We start from the raw sequence: 19728 nt of genomic DNA on the forward strand, positions 1-19728 counted from the left end.
GGCAATAGCTAAATCCCATTCTTGATGTATTTTGTATTCATTACTAAGAAGGTAGGAATCTAAGTGACCAACACATCAACAGAAGTTACCAGTGTGTCTGTGAAACATGCACACTAGGCATACAGATTATGTACATTAAAAATTGCTAAAAAGGAGGCTAAGTTCAGTGGAACCCATGGTTGGGACAGTCCCTCTTTGAGAAGCCTGGGAGAAAAATCACACCAAACCTTTCCCAGGGTTTTGGTACTTGTTTGGCCTGTAAAGAACTAGTCAGGGTTTAATGTTTATGAACTGTTTTATGCACCAGTGCATTTTTACATCTATGCAAATCTCACTTTCCTGCAGTTCCATGAAGCCTGGCACAAACTTATGGAGTGGCTGGAAGAATCTGAGAAGTCTCTGGACTCTGATCTTGAAATTGCAAATGATCCTGACAAAATAAAGATGCAGCTTGCGCAGCATAAGGTAAGTCGTGACTGATGAAATGCAAGATGCCCACGGAGATGTAAGTCTCAACCTTGTACTGTTCAGTCAGCAAAGGAAGTAAACTTACGGCCTCGCTACAATGAAGAGTTTGTTAGCATTGAATTAAATGGTGGCGTGTTACAGGTGGGGAGTCAACAGAGCTCTTAACAGAACCTGGTCTGTGGTAGAATGGTTAATGACGAAGAGGAAAGACATAAAAATACAGCACCAGGGAAACTTTAAAAGAGGAATCTCTGAAGAGCTTATAGGCTTTTTTTTTCAGTCCTTACAACACAAACTTACCATCTGTCGTGGTTCCGCTCGAGTGGGCAGCCGAGCTCCACCACAGCCGCTCTCTCACTCCCCCTCCTCAAAGAGGAATGGGGAGAAAATATGTGAAAAGGGCTCAAGGATTGAGATAAGGACGAGAAAATCACGCAATAATTATTGTAACGGGCAAAACAGACTCGGCATAAGGAGATAGTAAGATTTATTGCCTACAACTAACAAGCAAGAGAAGTGAGAAAACAAAGGAAAAAAAAACAAAAGCACCTTCCCCCCATCCACCCTCTTCCACCTCCTCCCCCCGAGCGGCGCAGGGGAACGGGGAATGGGGGTTATGGTCAGTCTACAGCACTTCTTCTCTGCCGCTCCTTCTCGGTCACTCTCGTCCCCTGTGCTGTGGGGTCCCACCCACGGGATGCAGTCCTTGATGAACTGATCCGGCGTGGGCTTCCCACAGGCAGCAGCTCTTCCAGAACTGCTCCAGATATGGGTCCGTACCACGGGGTCCATCCCTCAGGAGAAAACTGCTCCAACCTGGCTCCCCTACGGGCAGCAGCTCCTGCCAGATCACCTGCTCCTGCGTGGGCTCCTCTCCACGGGCTACAGGTCCGGCCCAGAATCTGCTCCGGCAGGGGTCTTCCACAGGCGGCAGCCTCCATCGGTGCAGGGCCACCTGCTCCACCGTGGTCTCCTCCACGGGCTGCAGCGTGGAACCCTGCTCCACCGTGGTACTCCATGGGCTGCAGGGGGACATCCTGCTTCACCATGGTCCTCACCACAGGCCGCAGGGGACTTCTGCTCCGGCGCCTGGAGCACCTCTCCCCCTCCTTCTACACTGACCTTGGCGCAAGGCTGTTCCTCGCTCCTCTCACTCTCCCGGCTGCTGTGTGGCGCAGCGTTTTTTCCCTGTCTTAAATATGCTCTCACAGAGGCGAAAAACAACATCGCTTATTGGCTCGGATCTGGAAAACAATGGGGCCCTTCCCAAACATGGGGCAGCTTCTAGATCTTTCTCACAGAAACCACCCCTATGGCTCCCTGCTACCAAAACCTTGCCACGTAAACCCACTACACCATCCAGTTACTTTGTTTGGTATTTTCCTTTTAAAATTACAGGACTACCTCAAAAATAAAAAACAATCTTGCATTTTGTTTGATAGCTGCTTTTTAAGTCAAGTAGAAGTAATAATGAAGTCCTCCATAAAATACAGTGACACTGTCAGTAGAAAAGGTAGTTTCTCTGTATAGGATTAAAAATTCCAGGACCACCTTTCCACAAATGCAGCTACAGAGGAGAAAGTGTAAAAATCTCTGCTATTGACATGGCTTTTCAAACAAATAAAGTTGATGTAAAAATGAAGGAAGCTCTACAGTTATAGCAGACAGAAAAAAATGAAGGACAGACAAGGCTTCATTTTTACTTTTGTAAACAGCCTAAAATAATGTATTAGGGAAGATTCAAGTGGGTGACATAGAATCTTCAGAGACAGGCTGTGTCTAAAGATTTATCTTGGAGCAGTTTCATCAGAGACAAGTATTGAAATATCACTTATTTTTCTGGATTTTGGCATATATTTACTTTTACTTTTCATGTTGACTTTAGAGTACTGCATTTATTTCTGTTATTTCATTCTGCACAATACCTAGGGTTTTGCATCTGAGCTCTCTACACCCTCTGTGTGTAGTTTCTGATAATTGCTTTTACCTCTGACAAGTTTTTACCCTGAGCATTAATGATTGGTTACTGCATCAGTCTGCTGCACATTTTTATCATCTCTCAGCTTCCATGATGATATAAGTATTTTTTATCAAACAGGATAATAATATTCTACTTTATATGGGGAAGTTGGCTGCAGGTCAAACAAAAATAGTTTTACCTACGTTTGGTGTTAAAACTTTTAGGTAAAACCTGCATTAACGTTCTGTTATGCTAACTCTGCAATTTCAGTTTGTTCTGGGCTAGGTGGTGTTGCCAGAACTTGAAGTCAGCTCTGAGGATTTAGAAAAATCTCTATTAAGATCTTCTTTCTTGTATTGTCTGACTCTATCAATCTTTTAATCCTTCCACTCTTTTTTTTTTCTTCTTTCTTCTTTATATAAAAAGTTCAAACTCCTCACAAGTATGGTGAACACATTGTGACTTAGCTTTGAGGTCCTTTTTGGCCCTGGGGATTGACACACTGTCTTAATTCTCCTCCTCTCTTCTGAAGTTTTAAACTTGATAGCCTACTTGTTCTCTGTACCTACAGCAGTACATTTTATGAGCCCAAACCTCCTCAAACAGGCTGTCAGATTCATCAGTTCCCCCAGTGACAGATTTTCTCCAGCTTCTTTTCGTATAGCATACCTGCAGAGAATAGCTGGTTAAATTGCTTGAATCTCCTTTAGTATAAGGAATGGGCTGGAACATAGCACGGGGGCATTAGGATTGAAACTGGTTATTCGGAGGAAAAAGATGAATGTATACGAGAGAGGGAGTTTGCTGAACTCTGTGACTTTAAACTTCAAACAACCCCCCCCAAGAAATCAACTCAATTGTTTTTTAACGAGCTGTCAAACCTCCCAACACTGCAATGTCCTTCCTTGTATTTTGAATCTTTTCCTTCCACTCCCACATAGACCCTCTTTTGTCTGTCTTTGTCTTTTCTGTCCAGCCTTGAAGGTTTCCTTGCTCCATTTAGCTAGTGATTTTACTATCTAAACCGAGTGTGTGCTGTGTGTGTGCTGTAAGCAATGATTTGGACTCGCTCTTTGCCAGTTGTTACTGCCAAAAAAAAAAAAAAATGCCCCGAAAGAGAAAAGCCAAGATATGTTTTCTTTCTCACTCATATCTAGTGCACTGCCAGGGACTTTTGGGGGGTTATTCATGGTCTGTTTATCTGAAATTTTTCCTCATTTTTAGAAGTCAGGAGTGGAAAATCCCTTACTAGGTTAGCCAATCCAGTCCCGCACTAATGCTGAATGTTCCTTACAGTACATTTATGTGAACCTAACTGATTCTATCTGTATGGTCTTGCCTGTCTTCATTAGAAGAAGATAAATAATTAATTATTGAGATTTCATTCATCTTACCTGTCTGCTCTTGGCAGCTAAAATGTCTTAAACCAAAATCTACTCTCAGCTATACTTCTGTGAAATCGAATTCAAGTAGATTTGGTACAGTGTGTGCAGTGCCTCAGAGAGTGAATTGACTGCAACCCTTTGTTCACCTTTAAATCTGTTTTTAATATATGCTCCTCCCCTGACAACAATTTCATTGTGTTTCTTTGTGCAAATCAAGAAACGTTGTGCATGTAGCTTTAAGTAGTTAATGAACCCCATCAAACAACGGGAGCACTAATGTGTGCGTCATTTGTTTTGAAGAAACTCTTATAAGGATCTGGTTATTTTAATTTTGAAAAGGCTTTTTATTTCTGTAGCAGTTCGAGGTTGACAATGGTGTTTGTATTCTTTCTTAAAACACGATTCCTTGTTTTATGTGAGGAAAATGAAAGGACAATAGGGAGATACTCGATTACAAAACAATTGCTCATTTTTTTTTAATAGATTCTAAACCTCAGTTCCCTCTGGACCCTGAAATAACCATAAAATCAGGACAGGGCAGTGCAAACTATTGAGTAAGATTTAAATAAGGAACCTTGAATCACCCTAGGTAAAGTTAGCGTACCATCCCCATGTCACAACCCAATGCCTCATACTTCACACACCTCCACTGCACCTGAGCTTTCCCTGGTGTGAATTCACATCTAAAATGAGCAGATGGCTGTGTGAACGGATAGGAAAGCTGGTGAAAGAGGCATGAGCTACCACGGCACAGGCTAGTGCAGAGCAGCTGGGAACAGCTTGCAAGTTGGAGATGAGCAGTCATGCATGTGCTGGCAGTGACCATGTGAAGTCTTTGCAAGCTTTATATGCCCTCAGGAATTATTAAGAATTTTAACTGGTAATCATTTCCATGCTGGATTTTATGATATTAAACATCGCTCTGAGAATCAGGTGGAAAACCATTTTAGCAAACATTGAGCAATAACTCTTTCGGCCTGGTATTTTTTATTATTTTTTTTATTAAAAAAAGAAAAAAAATGTCTATATATGAAGTTTCTAAAGCAACGTTTGGATTTTTTTATACTGTTTTCCTACTAGCAGTTCATGAAGGTGTGAATTAAAGCACTTCAAGCATTACTACCATTCATGAGCTACTGTGTAAAGTTGGTTTTATCCTTTGGTAGTGTTCAGTTACTTCATTATTTACTCTGTCATTCTGTTGACTTCTCTGCTGATATCAGAAGTTTCTGTATGTTCCTCTGCGCCTGTGCAAAGCTTCTGGAAGCTCTGTGCAGCAGGAGCAGTCAGAGCAGGCTGGCAAATGCAGCTGCTGTGTCACCATCACTCTTCCAGAGTTCCTGGATTACAGTAACCTGTTTATGATCATGACTTCCAACCCAAACTGTGTTGTTTGGGAAGCCATCTGGCTGCTTCTTGTACCTAAATCTGTATATTTTTGGCATACAGTTCTTCCCAATTGTAGTAGGCTTCAGTCTTAGGAAGGTTAAATGCTCATGGATGGAAGAAGTTCCCCATTTTGTTCACACTGAGATAAAACAGAGTAATGTTTGTCGCCTCCAGGGTGCTCTGCGCTACTTTGAAATCTTAAAATACATAAATGTAGTGTGAAGAGTGCTCAGTTCATAGTTCCCAAACTAGAAGCCCTTTCACATTCTTCTGAACAGCCAAGGCAGCCTCTTACTGAAATTTAGGTTTTAGGAATTATGGTAAGACAGGAACCATCCCTCTTTGAGGGAGGAGTTTCCTAGAGTTGTTCCTGTAGCTGTAGAGCTGTTTCTTTTCGCAGAGAGGGATGAAAGGCATGGCCTCTGCTAGCATCAAGCTTTGTAGAATTTCAGCTACACTGTGTGGCACTAGCAAACTAAAAACTTAGCATTAAGCTTAACATTTTCTTGCAGCAACATTGATTATTTACATTGCAAATGATATGGCAAAAATTGATTAACTGTGGACTGTAAGTAGTTGATGCTATATGGGTGTTTTCTTTTTCTTCCATGTTTATAGGAATTCCAGAAATCTCTTGGTGCCAAACACTCTGTGTATGATACCACAAACAGGACTGGACGCTCCTTGAAAGAGAAAACTACTTTGGCCGATGACAATCTGAAACTTGATGATATGCTGAGTGAGCTAAGGGATAAATGGGACACAATTTGTGGAAAATCAGTAGAAAGGTAAATTAAAGCCAATCTAATTATTGAGCAGATAAGAATAAGGCTTACAAGAATTCTTCAGGCTTCTGTTTTGGCTTCTGTTGCACAGAAGTAAAACCAGAGTGGCTAGCGTGTCTCATAATTAAGAGTGGGAGGGAGGGGGAGAGGAACAGATGAGCGTTCCTCATCTGTTTGAGGAACCTGCTTTGTGCTGGTCAGTACAGACTGGATAAAGCCCCATTAACCTAATTGGTAAATTCCCACTTGAGCGGTGTCTCCTACGTGTCTGCCTCAGGAGCCACTGTGTCTGAGGGCAGCATGGGGAAGCCAGGAGAATGTTGCCTCTTTCGGAGACAGCAGAACGTGTGCATTGCCTGGGACTGTTCAGAGCCCCAAGAAGCATTGTGTTCATCCCACTGCAGACCTACGCTTTTGTTTTTTTTCCCCACTATTTAAAAGGGGAAAGAAACACTAATTTAGAGCTCTTGTTTGTTAGCATTTTATGCTGAAAATTTTTTCCTTATGATTTTTAACGAAGTTTATCCTTTTTGTTGTGTTCATTTTTTCCCCCCAGACAAAATAAACTAGAGGAAGCCCTGTTATTCTCAGGACAATTTACTGATGCTCTGCAAGCTCTCATTGATTGGTTATACAAAATTGAACCCCAGCTAGCAGAAGATCAGCCAGTACATGGAGACATTGATTTAGTGATGAACCTGATTGACAATCACAAGGTAATTCCAAATAGATTCTCCTTTTTTAATTTTTAGACTGCTCATAAGTGTAGTCTTTTAATGCTAATTCATTTCTTGGCTATTCTGTAATTTTAGAAACGCGGAATATTTTTATGACATAAACATGTTGACAATGGAAAATGCTATAAAACAGACTTGGAAGCAAGGAACTTGTTAATAACTCGTTGGCACCAATTAGCATCGAGATACTCAATTTAATGCTGCTATCTTGTGTATTTATAAACATGTCAAGAAGCACAACTGTGCATTTATGAATGTGTGTATATGGAAAGAAGTGTCAAAATTGATTTTACTGGAAATCTTTTGGGGAAGAAGAGAAAGGGTTTTATTCAGTACATCTGCTAACCAAATGTCCGGTGCAGTTGTTGTGACTCCAGCAGCCTTTCTGAAAAGGCAGCAGTGAGCATTTCAAACCTGCAGAGCTGCTGCATATTCACAGAGAAAAGCAGTTGCAGTGCTTAAGTCGTGCATGGGAGTACACAACTAGGCGATGACGACCCAGGAAACCTACACTGGCTGCAGTATTTTGTCAGTGAAGTGTCTTTGGAGAAGGGAGCATGTAGGGGATCTAGGGCTGCACCTCTGAATCGCAGTTCTGGAGTTCAGTTCAGTATGTCAGAAGAAATGGCTGTTGAAGTTACTACTAGTGACAGGGTCAGAGCACTGGAGTCTGGGAGGCTTACAGGATGAAGGTCTCCCTCTTCTTCCACCAATGACTTCCAGTATCCAAACACTGCTTGGTGAGAAGACAGCTTTGTCTCTTGTGAGGAAAAAAGTATCTAGAAATGCAGGTTATCTATAAAAATTACCCTGAAATGTACTAGAATTGCTTCTGAAGTCCAAGTGCATAGCATAACTACATCATAGTCAGTGGCACAAGATTTGCAATTTACATTTTGTCTTACTTCCTTTTAAGAGGTTCCTTTGTGAAAATGGAGCTTGTTCCAGCCATGAATGTGAACATACTCTCACATAAATATATGAATACGTACAGATTTACAGCCCTACAGCCTGACCCCCAGATGAAGTTTTATTTCTGTTTTTATGATTTTTCAACCTTCTCCTTGATTGTTTGCAGTTTATCTGATCTTTTTTTGTGCTGTGGCAGTCTTGCACATTCATCACTGTGTCAGATCAATTGCTTTGATAAAGAGCTTAAAGCCAGTGTGGTAAGAAGGCTGGATTTCCCATGCATTGCATCAGGATGCGTTGTTCCCAGGATCTGCCTGACATTTCCCTACTAGATTCCAGTTTCATTAGGATAGGGTGTAAATATCTTCATATGAAATCTAGTGAGCAGTACTTGTGCATTTTGTGTCATTTGCACTTACCATGGACTGAACTATGCATTTAATATTTTGATATATTCTTATAACCAGTAGGCTTTTTGTCATTTTCTGTAATTGTTATCATTATGTGTTATAATTACATTATTGAATTAAACATCCCAAACATATTTGGTGGTCCTAGGTTTTCCAGAAGGAGCTGGGAAAAAGAACAAGCAGTGTCCAGGCTCTGAAGCGCTCTGCCAGAGAGCTGATAGAAGGCAGTCGAGATGACTCCTCCTGGGTCAAAGTCCAAATGCAGGAGCTAAGCACCCGCTGGGAGACAGTTTGTGCCCTGTCAGTATCCAAGCAAACGCGACTGGAACAGGCTCTCCGACAGGTAAAAGAGTGCTGCTGATTCCACATCTCCTATAGGAGAAGCAGAGAAAATACTGCACAGTGTAGTTGAAAAAAAATCATTTCATTTTCACTTCATGTCATTCCATTTCGTTCAATTTCATTTGAAAACATTCATTTTCTTGTTCATGCGTTGTTTACCTTGTCTTTGCCCCCTTACCACAAAACATAAATAATATCTGTTAGTACTTATTATTACTATTAGTAGTAGTCTATACCACAAATGAAAACCAAATGTTTCAAAAGCCTTACCATCTAAGGAAATCACTGAAGTTACAGACAAGCATGAAGTTTGATTAAGAACTATGACCCCCTCACAGGAAGCTGGAGATTGCAGTCATGCTTATGCCCTTTGTGCCTTATTAGAAAGAAGTAAATTTATGTACTAAAAACTTGTTTACATTGGCACAATTACAGAAGAAATTGAGCTGTGCTGAGTGCACTCAAGAACCAGAACAGTCTATCCGTGTCAGTATTGGCAGGTACCAGTCCCAGATGAACAGGCCCATCTGTATTGGTTGCAGACCTGAGATGTCTGCGCTGCTCGCGCAGACATACAGCTTGGGTTGATGCTAGCTTGAGGTTCCAGTAACAGTGATGTATCCACTGCGTACAGGATTCCTGCCCTGCTTTTCCCAGGGTACTGTGCTCGCCCATCTACCTGGTATCTCAGCAGGAACAACTCTGAGCTACCTCAAACACTGATTGTGTCTGATTGTGGCTGTGCCCAAAGGTGTGACTTTCTTGTTCTTTCCAGTCTTGAAAGGGTCAGTCACTAACAGGCTCTCGGTTAATTTTGCTTAACCAGTGATTTAGGCTATGCAGAAAATACAGTTCTCATCTCTCCAGCTGGTCCATGAAAGCACGTCCCATGTAATTTGTCAGCATAAAGGCATGACATTCTCAACTGAGCTGCAAATACACTATAAATCAGATAGCTAAAAGCATGAGCAGGCTTTTAGGCTTCCTATAATTTTTTGGGAAGCATGAGATATTTTTACGGTTATGAAAATGTAGTACTGTATATCACTGACTTTTTAATGGAAAGTTAATGTGCCAGTACTGCTGCGTGATTAATGGCTCCAAATCTGGGCTCAGTCTCCTTGTGTAAGCTGCAGCGTGTCTGTCAGGTCCCCTCATCAGTGACCGTGACTTCTTGTGTTTAACAGGCAGAGGAATTCCACTCTGTTGTTCACGTCCTCCTGGAGTGGTTGGCAGAGGCTGAGCAGGCTCTTCGCTTCCACGGGGTCCTTCCAGATGATGAAGAGGCCTTGCGTACCCTGATAGACCAGCACAGGGTAAGTAAGAAAGTGAAGAGGGTCTCTTTGTTCTAATAATCTACTAGAATGTAAAGGAAAGGAGGCAAAGTTTATCTCATGTAATCACATCTAGCATCCAAGGTTTGTTTTTGCAGCTCTTTCTATTGAGAAATTAGAAATTGAATGAATTTTGGTGCCCATTCTTGTGTTGGGCTGTTGTTTGAGTCAGATTAGCTTATTATATGAAAGTAATGGGCATTTAGGAAGTTGCTGTAATCATTTAGAGATAAATTCAAAACCCTCTGGAATATATGCTGCCTGACAATTCTAACACAGGCTGTTAGAACAGCAAAAGTATATCCATCTTCTCAGCACCATTGAGCTAAGAAGACCGTATACTTTCAAGGTCATTTGTAAATGTCAGCAGAATGATGTTGTCATCCATTAACCTCCTGTCACGGTGAAACAGCATGCTGTCATGCCTCATGTACATTAGGTACTGAAACACTGCAGTGCAGTAGGTACTGCAGATACTAGATTACAGGTCACCAAACTGATTTTGCAGTAATGAAATGGGAAAGTGGCTAAGTCAGGAGCCTAACTAAAGAAATTTGGGTTCATATTCTCCCTCTCATACACGCAGGCATTTTTCATGCAGAACTTTTCCTTTTTAAGTGCAGTAGTAATAATACAAAAAATATAAAGTAAATATAAAATTGCATGTGATGTTACAGACCAGATTATAATAATAACGAATGGTTGTTATTGCCACAAAGAAAGTTATAACCGTTACAAGCTTACAGGATGAAAAGTGGAAAAGCATCCTGTTTAAATTGAGTTAGGGAACAGTAGTACACTGAGCACACGCAGAATATGACTGCCTAACTGTTCTTAATAGGTAATTTTGAAGGTATTCAGAGTGCAGCAGCATACATTTTGAAGAAGTTTTCAGATTTAATTTAGGGCCCTGAAAACTGGGTGTTATTCTTTAGCTGGCAAACACATGTAGATGTCAGTGAATGCCCATGTGGGGATGTTCACAGTAGCAACGCACTCTCTGATACAATTAAATTGGTCTTTTAGCTGCATTTCCTCTATTGCTACATTTTTTAGTTGTCTTAGTACAGAGGAAAAAGCTGAGTGAAATCTTACTTAGAAAACTGAAACATTAGAAGAAAAAAACGAAGACATTGGTGGTAATGGAGTGTTAAATTTCTCCCTTTGCAATGTAGACTAATTAACAAAACATTTCTGTACAAAAGTTTGAAATCGTGCTGCCAAAACTGAAGCCAAAACTTTGAGCCTCAAACCAAAGCCGTTTGTCTCTGAGAAACCCTGTCCAGCTGGGGAGAACAATCACCAGAACAACGCAACCAAGCTCAGCGTCAGATGTGACTGCACAATACTTAAAATTTTCTAGTAGACTTTAGAAGATGTTCTGCCATCCACATTTTCTTTTTTAAAGGGCAAATAATTGACAATTGCTGTATTTCTATCTAACAAAGACTGTGGCACTGCTTCTTTGCCACTTAGTAAGCATGTATGTGAAAGGTCATTGAATGTGTGGTCTCTGTTCTTAAACTTTATTAATGTTAGCTTTTAAGGAGAAGACAAAAAGAAAAATGGTGTTTAAAACTAGTATCATATACTACATGTCTACGTTATTATGCTGTAATATTAATCTAAAAAATAGACTAGATTACTGTGAAACTATTTGCCTAAATATGAAATGTAACTTATTTTTATTACTCTGATTCTTGTAGAATAGTTTTAATGTGTTTGTATCCAGGTACCTGTTGAAAGGTTTCTTCATTAACATATTTTATCCAAATGGTCTATCTTTATGCCCATTACTTGGTATTGTTTGTTTTTTTCCTTTAACACTGCAAAAGATTTAATGATTTCTACTTAGCCAGTGAGATAAGTCACTCACCATTGTCTCAGGGACTGAACGGTGTAGCAAGATAATGCCCTGCATTAATTAATAAGGAGCATCCCATCTCCTCTCCCGTAAATATGTCTGTATCACTGGACTGCCACAGTGTTCAATACAATTGGTATCCTTTACCAAGGGAAAGCTTAATATCAAGGGAAAGCTTAACGTGTGTTGAAGAGTGTGAGATTTATTTGTTCAGGGAAAACAGTTGTTGCTGTTGCCTGTTTTCTTCCTGGCCCTTGCTTCTTTTGGTAATCTGTCACTACAACCCACCTCAACTTTTTCAACACCATTCTGAGCTGAAATATTGTAAGATCTCATGGGGTCTTATGAGCTGAGTGCTATGATTGAGTCTTAAACTCTGACATGAAACTTAGATCAAAATTAATTAATAATGAAACCCTGGATACACAGCCTCCCTATTCCAGGCATTTAGAACAAGGTACAAGAGACTTTTTTTACACTTTTATTTAATGATATTTTCACAGTTAATTTGTAGTGGCACAGGATAATGTAATTATGAGTTGTAGAATCTCTTTTTACAATGTTCTGGTGACTTTGAATTTTATAATATCTGACTTGGCTGATCATTAATTTCTGGAATCTAAAATAACCCATAGTAGGGGAGAGAAAGACAGTTAAGTTAAACTTCCAGAGACATGCTTCTATTCTGTAGCCCAATTAAAGATCTTAAAATATAAATAAAAGCAATTCCACCAAGCACTGAGAGTAGTTAGCAGTTTCAATGCAAACTTACGCAACATTTAGACATAACGTAATAGGCAGAATTGCAAAACCACTGTAGTAATAATAAGAAAAAAAGTGAACTATAGAAAGGATGGAAAACATTTTAGTTTTTTGGGTTTCCCCCCCTCACTTCAGTTCTGATCTTGCCACCCTTTCTTCTGCCAGACTCCCTAGGAACATCAGTGGCTATGAACTTGGATGGTCAGAGCTGTAAACATCCTTTTGCTTTTACAAGATTTTTCCCACATGGCAGAACCTCTGAAAACAGCTGGTTAATTAACAGCCCCTGTCTCTGTTCTCTCTGTCTCTCCTCTTTGGCTGCTGAGTTTTTCATATTTGTGTTAGTATAGCTGCTCCTGAAGTCCTCTGTCATCTTGTCTGAGCATGTAATTATAGTTGGACATTTCCAGCCTCTGTTAGGAGCCTGATAGTTTATTATGAAGAATTACTGTAACTGACAGACAAACTAAGTCTTCTGAAATGTTGCCAGTAATGATTCTAACCATTGCATGGCTGATTTACAGCGCTTCTAAAGTACTGTGATTTTCTTTCTTTTTTAATAAGGGCATCTGTATTTCAAGTACTTACAGTATGGTGGAGTGGCAAGATAGGGTAAAGATTTTAAAGCTTCATTTAATACTTTGTGTGGAACAAGCTTTTCGAGCATTTTTTAACTTTTCTCAAAGAAACAAAACTTTCCTTTTTTAAAAAAAAAATATATTTTTTTCTTCTTCCTCTTGTCTGGTGAATCTGTTCAGGCTTCGATTGATCCAGAGCCTTTCAGATTATGCAGAATTTATTCAGATTTCTCTTTCAACTTTTGCCAGCACCTAATTGAAACTGTTGCTTCTGATTTAGGAGTTTATGAAGAAACTGGAAGAGAAAAAGGCAGAACTGAATAAAGCAACAGGTATGGGAGAAGCTATCCTGGCTATCTGCCACCCAGACTCCATCACCACCATTAAGCACTGGATAACAATCATCAGAGCCAGGTTTGAAGAGGTCAGTACTATCTCAAACCATCTTCTTTGCAACAGTTCGCCTTTGACTGGAACATAGCTGACTACTAACATGGTAGTTGTACTGGGAGGAAATGATCCAGCTGTTAAGAACTAAACATTTAAAATACCCACAGTGATGAATGTGAATACCATACTTCCCCAGGTTTTATTTTAAAACTTATAGGCCTTTAAGAATTAAAGCAGATGGTCAAGCTTCTTTGTTTGTATGTATTAAAGGAAATAGTGCCTGACACTTCCTATCTGAGAAAAGCCAATAGTTTCTAGGAAGAGAAATCTAAAAGTTACAAAGGAAAAAAAAAAACACAAGGCAAACTTGAAGCATTTTCTAATTGCATTAAGGAGGCTTTGAATACAACATGTTCTTAATCTAGGAGATTTCCAAATCGTTCAAGTGGCTACAGGTAAGTCTCAGAGGGTGCACCAAACTCTTAGTTGCTAAAGTGCATTTTTGTGTGTTCATTAAGTTTAAAGAAAAACTTTATAAATCCTGCTGTTAGCAAAGTATGGCTTCAGGAGTGTTCATGAGGAAGACAGACCCCAGATCCTGTATGATTTACCAACTTATAAGTATGGTTTGATCAAGTTCTTAGTCTGTTACCAGAATGTGCTATTTCCTGCATGTAGTAGTACATAGACATACATATTTGTGCAAAAATGTGGCTGAACTGGAAATTCTAGTTGCCTAGCACATTTAGTGGTCAGCCACTACACCTAGCACCTTTGATATTGAAATATCAGTAGCACTGGGAGGAAGCTTTGGGTTTACAGTTAGCAGGGCAATTTTAAATACATTTTGAAGAATTTCAGATGTGCAGATATTGATGTGTTGGTTCTTGTATCAAGGTATTAGCATGGGCTAAACAACATCAGCAAAGACTGGCAGGAGCTCTGGCTGGACTTATTGCTAACCAGGAACTGCTGGAAGCTTTGCTGTCCTGGTTGCAGTGGGCAGAGACTACGCTCACTGAAAAAGATAAAGAGGTTATCCCCCAGGAGATCGAGGAAGTTAAAGCACTTATAGCTGAACATCAGGTAAGGCATGTTAAGTGATGTGTATGTCCTACATTTTCGTCCTGCACGTTCAAACAGATGCTCTCGTTCAGCTAGGCTTCATAATTAAGTGTAAATCTCCTTAGCTGTTTTCTCTCTTAATCACTGAATCATTTTTCAAACGCTCAGTTGAGTCTTCACTACATACACTATATGCTTGGAGCTTATTCAACACAGATGTGAGAAAACAACCAATAAAAACTTCAGTGCCATATTGTTCCAAAAGCAAACTTATAACTCCTTTTAAGAACAAGGATAGTAGTAACCATGTGAAATACGTGATAGTGCTGCTGGCTTAGGAGTAGTGTTGCTGTGTGGCTTTACTGATTGGTTATCTAAAATATATTTATGAAGAGGATGCTGCTAGTGCAGTGAATACTTGTAAGCTTAGCCCAGCTTAGGCACAGCAGTATCTCACTTATGTGAGCTGCATTCTGGACAGTAGAGGAGTACTCCTGAGTTAAAAGTGTTGTACACCATCTCACCATGCACAATACACAGTTTGACAAACTGTTTATAGATTTAGACTTCCTTTAACAGACAGGGCATAGAGGTTCTAACGCTGCTGGTTATGTTATTATTATTTTTTACCTGCAAAACCTCTATTTTATCTGTCTTTCTTGTTAGGTTGGCATTATTAATCTTTCCGTGCTGTTCTTGTAACTTTGGTGTTCTGCTATTGTGTGTGTTTTACATTCTTGTGGTCACTTCTGTGTATTGTTAATTAAAACCACCTCTATCTGATTGCAGACATTCATGGAGGAAATGACCAGAAAACAACCTGATGTGGATAAAGTTACAAAGACCTATAAAAGAAAGGCACTTGAACCCACTCCTGTACAATCTCATATTCCTGTCCTTGATAAGGGGAGAGCAGGAAGTAAGTAATGAAGTGTTTTGGGGCAGGTCATATACACCATCGTTCTGTCTACAAAGATAACTGATTACTAATAACCTAACAAGTTTGATTAGCAGCAGAATATTCTAATGAAATAGGGTGGATTTTTCTAATTATCTTGTATTTTTCATTGTGAGGGGACTTCTCACTTCTGTTTTTAAATTTTGCTCTATATTTCTTGAGTATTTATTTTTATAGTGTTCAAACTTTACTGTGCTATTAAACTTCCAAGAGGGCACACAGTGAGTCTTTGCCAGCCTACCATTATTTAAAAGTGCAAACAGATTATTTTACGTAAAGAGAGAGAGACAAAATTTTGCTTTTAATGTCTGTGAAATTATATGGAACTAAGCAGAAAGTCTTCAGTGAAGTTGAATGGAAAGCAAATCTTCAAATGAGGAAATTGCTTTTCATATTTTTAGTAGGTATACTTACCCTTTGCATTTCATATTTGCCTGTATCTGCATGGAACCTACTTCAAAAATTAGCTTGATTACTTTACAGATCTCTGTAAGGGATTTGCAAAAATTTTATTTAGTCTGTGCAGTTTCAGTAATGCAGCAACTACTAGTTGCTATGGGCTAGGCAGAAGCTGAATACTTAAACCGCCCTGGTCCTTCCCCTGCAATGTTAAAGAAAACCTCATTAGTTGGAATCATATCAGGATTTGGTCTCGTTACTTGTGGCAAGGAGGAGTGGTTTTAGGAGGGTCAAGTACCCTTTGTGTGAATGTTTGTTTTGTTTTAACTGGGTAAGGCTTACACTTTTTATCGTGTTTCAACAGGAAAGCGTTCCCCCACACCAGGCATATATCCGTCAGCAGCCCAGGCACAAATTGAAACCAAAAATCCACGGGTAAACCTTTTAGTCAGCAAATGGCAGCAAGTCTGGCTTCTAGCCTTGGAAAGAAGAAGAAAACTTAATGATGCTTTGGACAGACTCGAAGAGGTCAGCAATGGACTACACAGAATGCACATACGCTTTGTATAATTTTGTTTAACCTGGGTTACATTGGCAATACTTTAAGCCATCCATATTTGTTGCATGATATAGATAACTAAAAACATTGCCACATGCTTTAACATTTTAAATAATTAACTATTTAAAAGAACGCAGACGGTCTCTCCTTGTTTTTCTGAATTAATTGACTTCAACTGTAAGAAGTTTTCTCTTTCTCTCTCTCTCTCTTTTTTGTTTTAATGAAGCTGAGAGAATTCGCCAACTTTGATTTTGATATATGGAGGAAAAAGTACATGCGATGGATGAACCATAAGAAGTCTCGTGTGATGGACTTCTTTAGAAGGATTGATAAAGATCAGGATGGAAAAATAACGAGACAGGAATTTATTGATGGAATTCTTTCTTCAAGTAAGTTTTGAAATTAATTTAATGATGAACTTAGAAGAAACATCTGATTAAAACTTATTGTCTGTATGGTGTACACAATGGGGTTGATCATCTCAGAAGGTCAGAATTCCTTTTTGAAGTCATTAGATATGATTAATTCAAACTATAATTATTTTACTTGAAAATATTTTTAGATTGTAGAAACTCTTTCAAGTTCTAGGGAATCTTCTCTCTTAATAAGATTATAAATGGCACATTTATACTATTGGTTAATTAATATTTACTGGTTTATTGGACTCTGACAATCATTTCCACAAAGCAGTAACTACTTGAACAGATTACTTGAACTGTCTTGAACAGATAGTTACTTTTCATTGATTATTCAGAATAGTAAAACATAACTCATAAAACCTACAGATAACTTCAAAACCAGTTCATGCAATTTTATGACTTTTATTCAAGCACTTGCCAACATGGAATAGTTTCAATTATGGAAGGAAGCTGGGTAATTTCTGAACCTAGTGTTTCCATGAACCATGGCCATGTTCATATGCCTGACGTTGACTCATAACAGATAAGGACCTACTACTCAACATTATCCTGTATCTTCAAATCATGGGGACTTTTTGCTTTGAGCAGTGAAGATTCAGAATTGGGTTGCTTTTAGCACCTCACGTTAAAGTTATTTGGTAGGAGAATACAGCAGTAGATGCATTTTTCCCCTGCTTTGGTAAATGCACTAATACTGTCATGATATGTGTTTTTTGATGTTTTGCATGGATTGCCAGAAGCTGAGGGGAAAAACCCGATACAACCAAGAGGTTAAACAGTTTACTTACTTAACTCGGTTGATATAATCTTGTTTCTGCTAAATACTTGTGATTTAATTCCTGTTTCTGCTAAATACTCATGATTTAATTTCTATTTACCAACTTAAAATTTTTCTTGACCATTTCGTAGAGAATCTCTGTATGGATTAATGATCTTTTGCTGTGAACTTGATCTAAAGAAGGATTTCACAACACGCTATGCAGTTTCTGAAGTGGGAAGGCCTTGCATCCCAAATTTAATTATCATTGAAATTCTCACTTGACCTTTCCTCACTAACAGTTTATCTTGTTAATCTGTGGGTATTATATGCGCTTCGAAGGTCGAAATGTTGAAGTGCGTAGTTTAATCTGTGCACTCTCTTCTGTTTCTGTCTTCAAGGCAGACTGCTATTCATTTTTAGCCAAAATCAACTGGAGATCCTGCTTTTTTTTTCAGAAAAAAATCCTTTATTCTTTTGAAAGTCACCTAATACCTGAAAACACATTAAGATTTTTGATAAAGACATTCATTGTAATGGAACAGAAAAGCCAATTTATCTATGTTGTTGTTTTTGTATTACAGAATTCCCAACAAGCCGACTTGAAATGAGTGCTGTTGCAGATATTTTTGATAGAGATGGTGATGGGTATATTGACTATTATGAATTTGTAGCAGCTCTTCATCCAAACAAGGATGCTTACAAGCCTCTCACAGATGCTGATAAAATTGAAGATGAGGTACATTCTCTGTTTTCTTAGATTGCAGTCTATTCTACTGGAGTCACATTCATTAAGAATTAATTTGATTTCTTCCCTCTCCCTCCCCCACCTATAATTTGAAGTTTACCAGTTACATAAATTATTTTAAAATGTGATATTAGTGGGAAAGTAATCATCCAGTGGTGTTCTTTTGCAGGTTACAAGGCAGGTAGCTAAATGTAAATGTGCAAAACGGTTTCAAGTGGAACAGATTGGGGATAACAAGTACAGGGTAAGTCTCATAAGGACCTTCTTAGTTTTTTCAGCTTAAAGATTCTTCCTCTGATATGGTTCTGCAAGGATATAGACTATATTCATATACAGGAATTTTGTATGACAATTATATGTTTTCTTACTGTAAGTTTGTCTCAGTTTCATGTGATTTTTTCTTATTAGAACATACAGGCTAAAAATATGGAAAATGCTGCTGCATATATGTATTTTTCACTGAAACTACGGAAATCATTTTCAATGTATGGGATTTTTTAAAAGCTAACTGCATACATGTGTACATACATATAACAGCTCCTTGAAGTGCAAACTTTTTGTCTGGATACCCAAAGTGTTTATGCTGTAGCTGGTTTTCTATCATTATCATAAAAGTAATGACTGATATTTTCCTGTGGTATTGTGTTGTACTTCAAAAATCTTTAACAAAAGCGTGTTTAATCACTTTTACCCTCACTTGTCGTTTTATCGAAGCACACTGTACTTCTGAAGAAGTGCAAGAAATGTGTTGGATATCCGCTGAACAATTTTAGATCACAGTAAAAAAGTATCACATTGTAGAGAAAGATATGCTACCCCTAGATTCAATAACCAGAACAATTTCAGATGAAAGACGCGATATTTGGCTAAGAAATACTAAAATGCTTGCAGGTGTTTTTTAAAAGATCACAGAAACAGCAGTGGGAAGGAAACAAAGGCCTTGAATATTCTTCAGTATTCAGTCTCCGGATAGCTAGCTGCCTGCTCATCTCTGAACTAGCAACTTTATTTAGGATGTCTAATGTGTTAGTTTGCATGTGTTCTAGAGTCATGTAGAGAATTTCCTGTAAACTAATCGTGTCTTTCTTCCATTTTTCATTTCTTATCAGTTCTTCCTGGGAAATCAGGTATAAACCAGTGGAATGTGTGAAGTTTCTTTTTTTTTTTTTTTTTTTCCCCTTCCTCTAATGCATAGTGATTTAAGCTTGCAATGGTCAGTCTTCTCATCCTTTCATCTTCAGCTACTTCATTGCTGGTCAGCTGTGGTATTTCTTTAAATGCTATGGATCATTTCTTGTCTCAGGATCTCTTCTGTTCAGCACCCCCCACCTGCTTTCCTTGGCCATTTTCCTTTTTAAGGAGATTACTTTTAAAGGAACCAGATAATGATCCTTACCAGTAATTCACGTATTAAAAATCTTGGGCTTTTAAACTGCATGTTTAGAATAACATTATTTTATCAGTTTCCAGTTTTATAGTGGAATGCTTCAAAATTCTCTGTTTTGTT

At 38.8% G+C, this 19728-nt stretch overlaps 1 protein-coding gene across 7 annotated transcripts in view; it reads left to right on the plus strand.

Moving 5' to 3' along the window:
- LOC311207660 (dystonin-like) overlaps positions 1–19728 on the plus strand; it is a 265958-nt gene that overhangs the window by 234124 nt on the left and 12106 nt on the right. For all 7 annotated transcript variants that reach the window (XM_084283802.1, XM_084283805.1, XM_084283804.1 and 4 more), the window contains 13 exons: positions 346–465; positions 5821–5990; positions 6544–6703; positions 8195–8389; positions 9576–9704; positions 13207–13350; positions 14214–14402; positions 15171–15300; positions 16103–16266; positions 16524–16686; positions 18058–18212; positions 18391–18465; positions 19331–19348. In XM_084283802.1, coding sequence (XP_084139928.1) covers positions 346–465; positions 5821–5990; positions 6544–6703; positions 8195–8389; positions 9576–9704; positions 13207–13350; positions 14214–14402; positions 15171–15300; positions 16103–16266; positions 16524–16686; positions 18058–18212; positions 18391–18465; positions 19331–19348 — 1812 coding nt within the window. The remainder of the gene's footprint in view (positions 1–345; positions 466–5820; positions 5991–6543; positions 6704–8194; positions 8390–9575; positions 9705–13206; positions 13351–14213; positions 14403–15170; positions 15301–16102; positions 16267–16523; positions 16687–18057; positions 18213–18390; positions 18466–19330; positions 19349–19728) is intronic.

The sequence above is a fragment of the Netta rufina genome, assembly GCF_964035555.1.
Source record: "Netta rufina genome assembly, chromosome: 3".
Taxonomy (NCBI): Eukaryota; Metazoa; Chordata; class Aves; order Anseriformes; family Anatidae; genus Netta; species Netta rufina.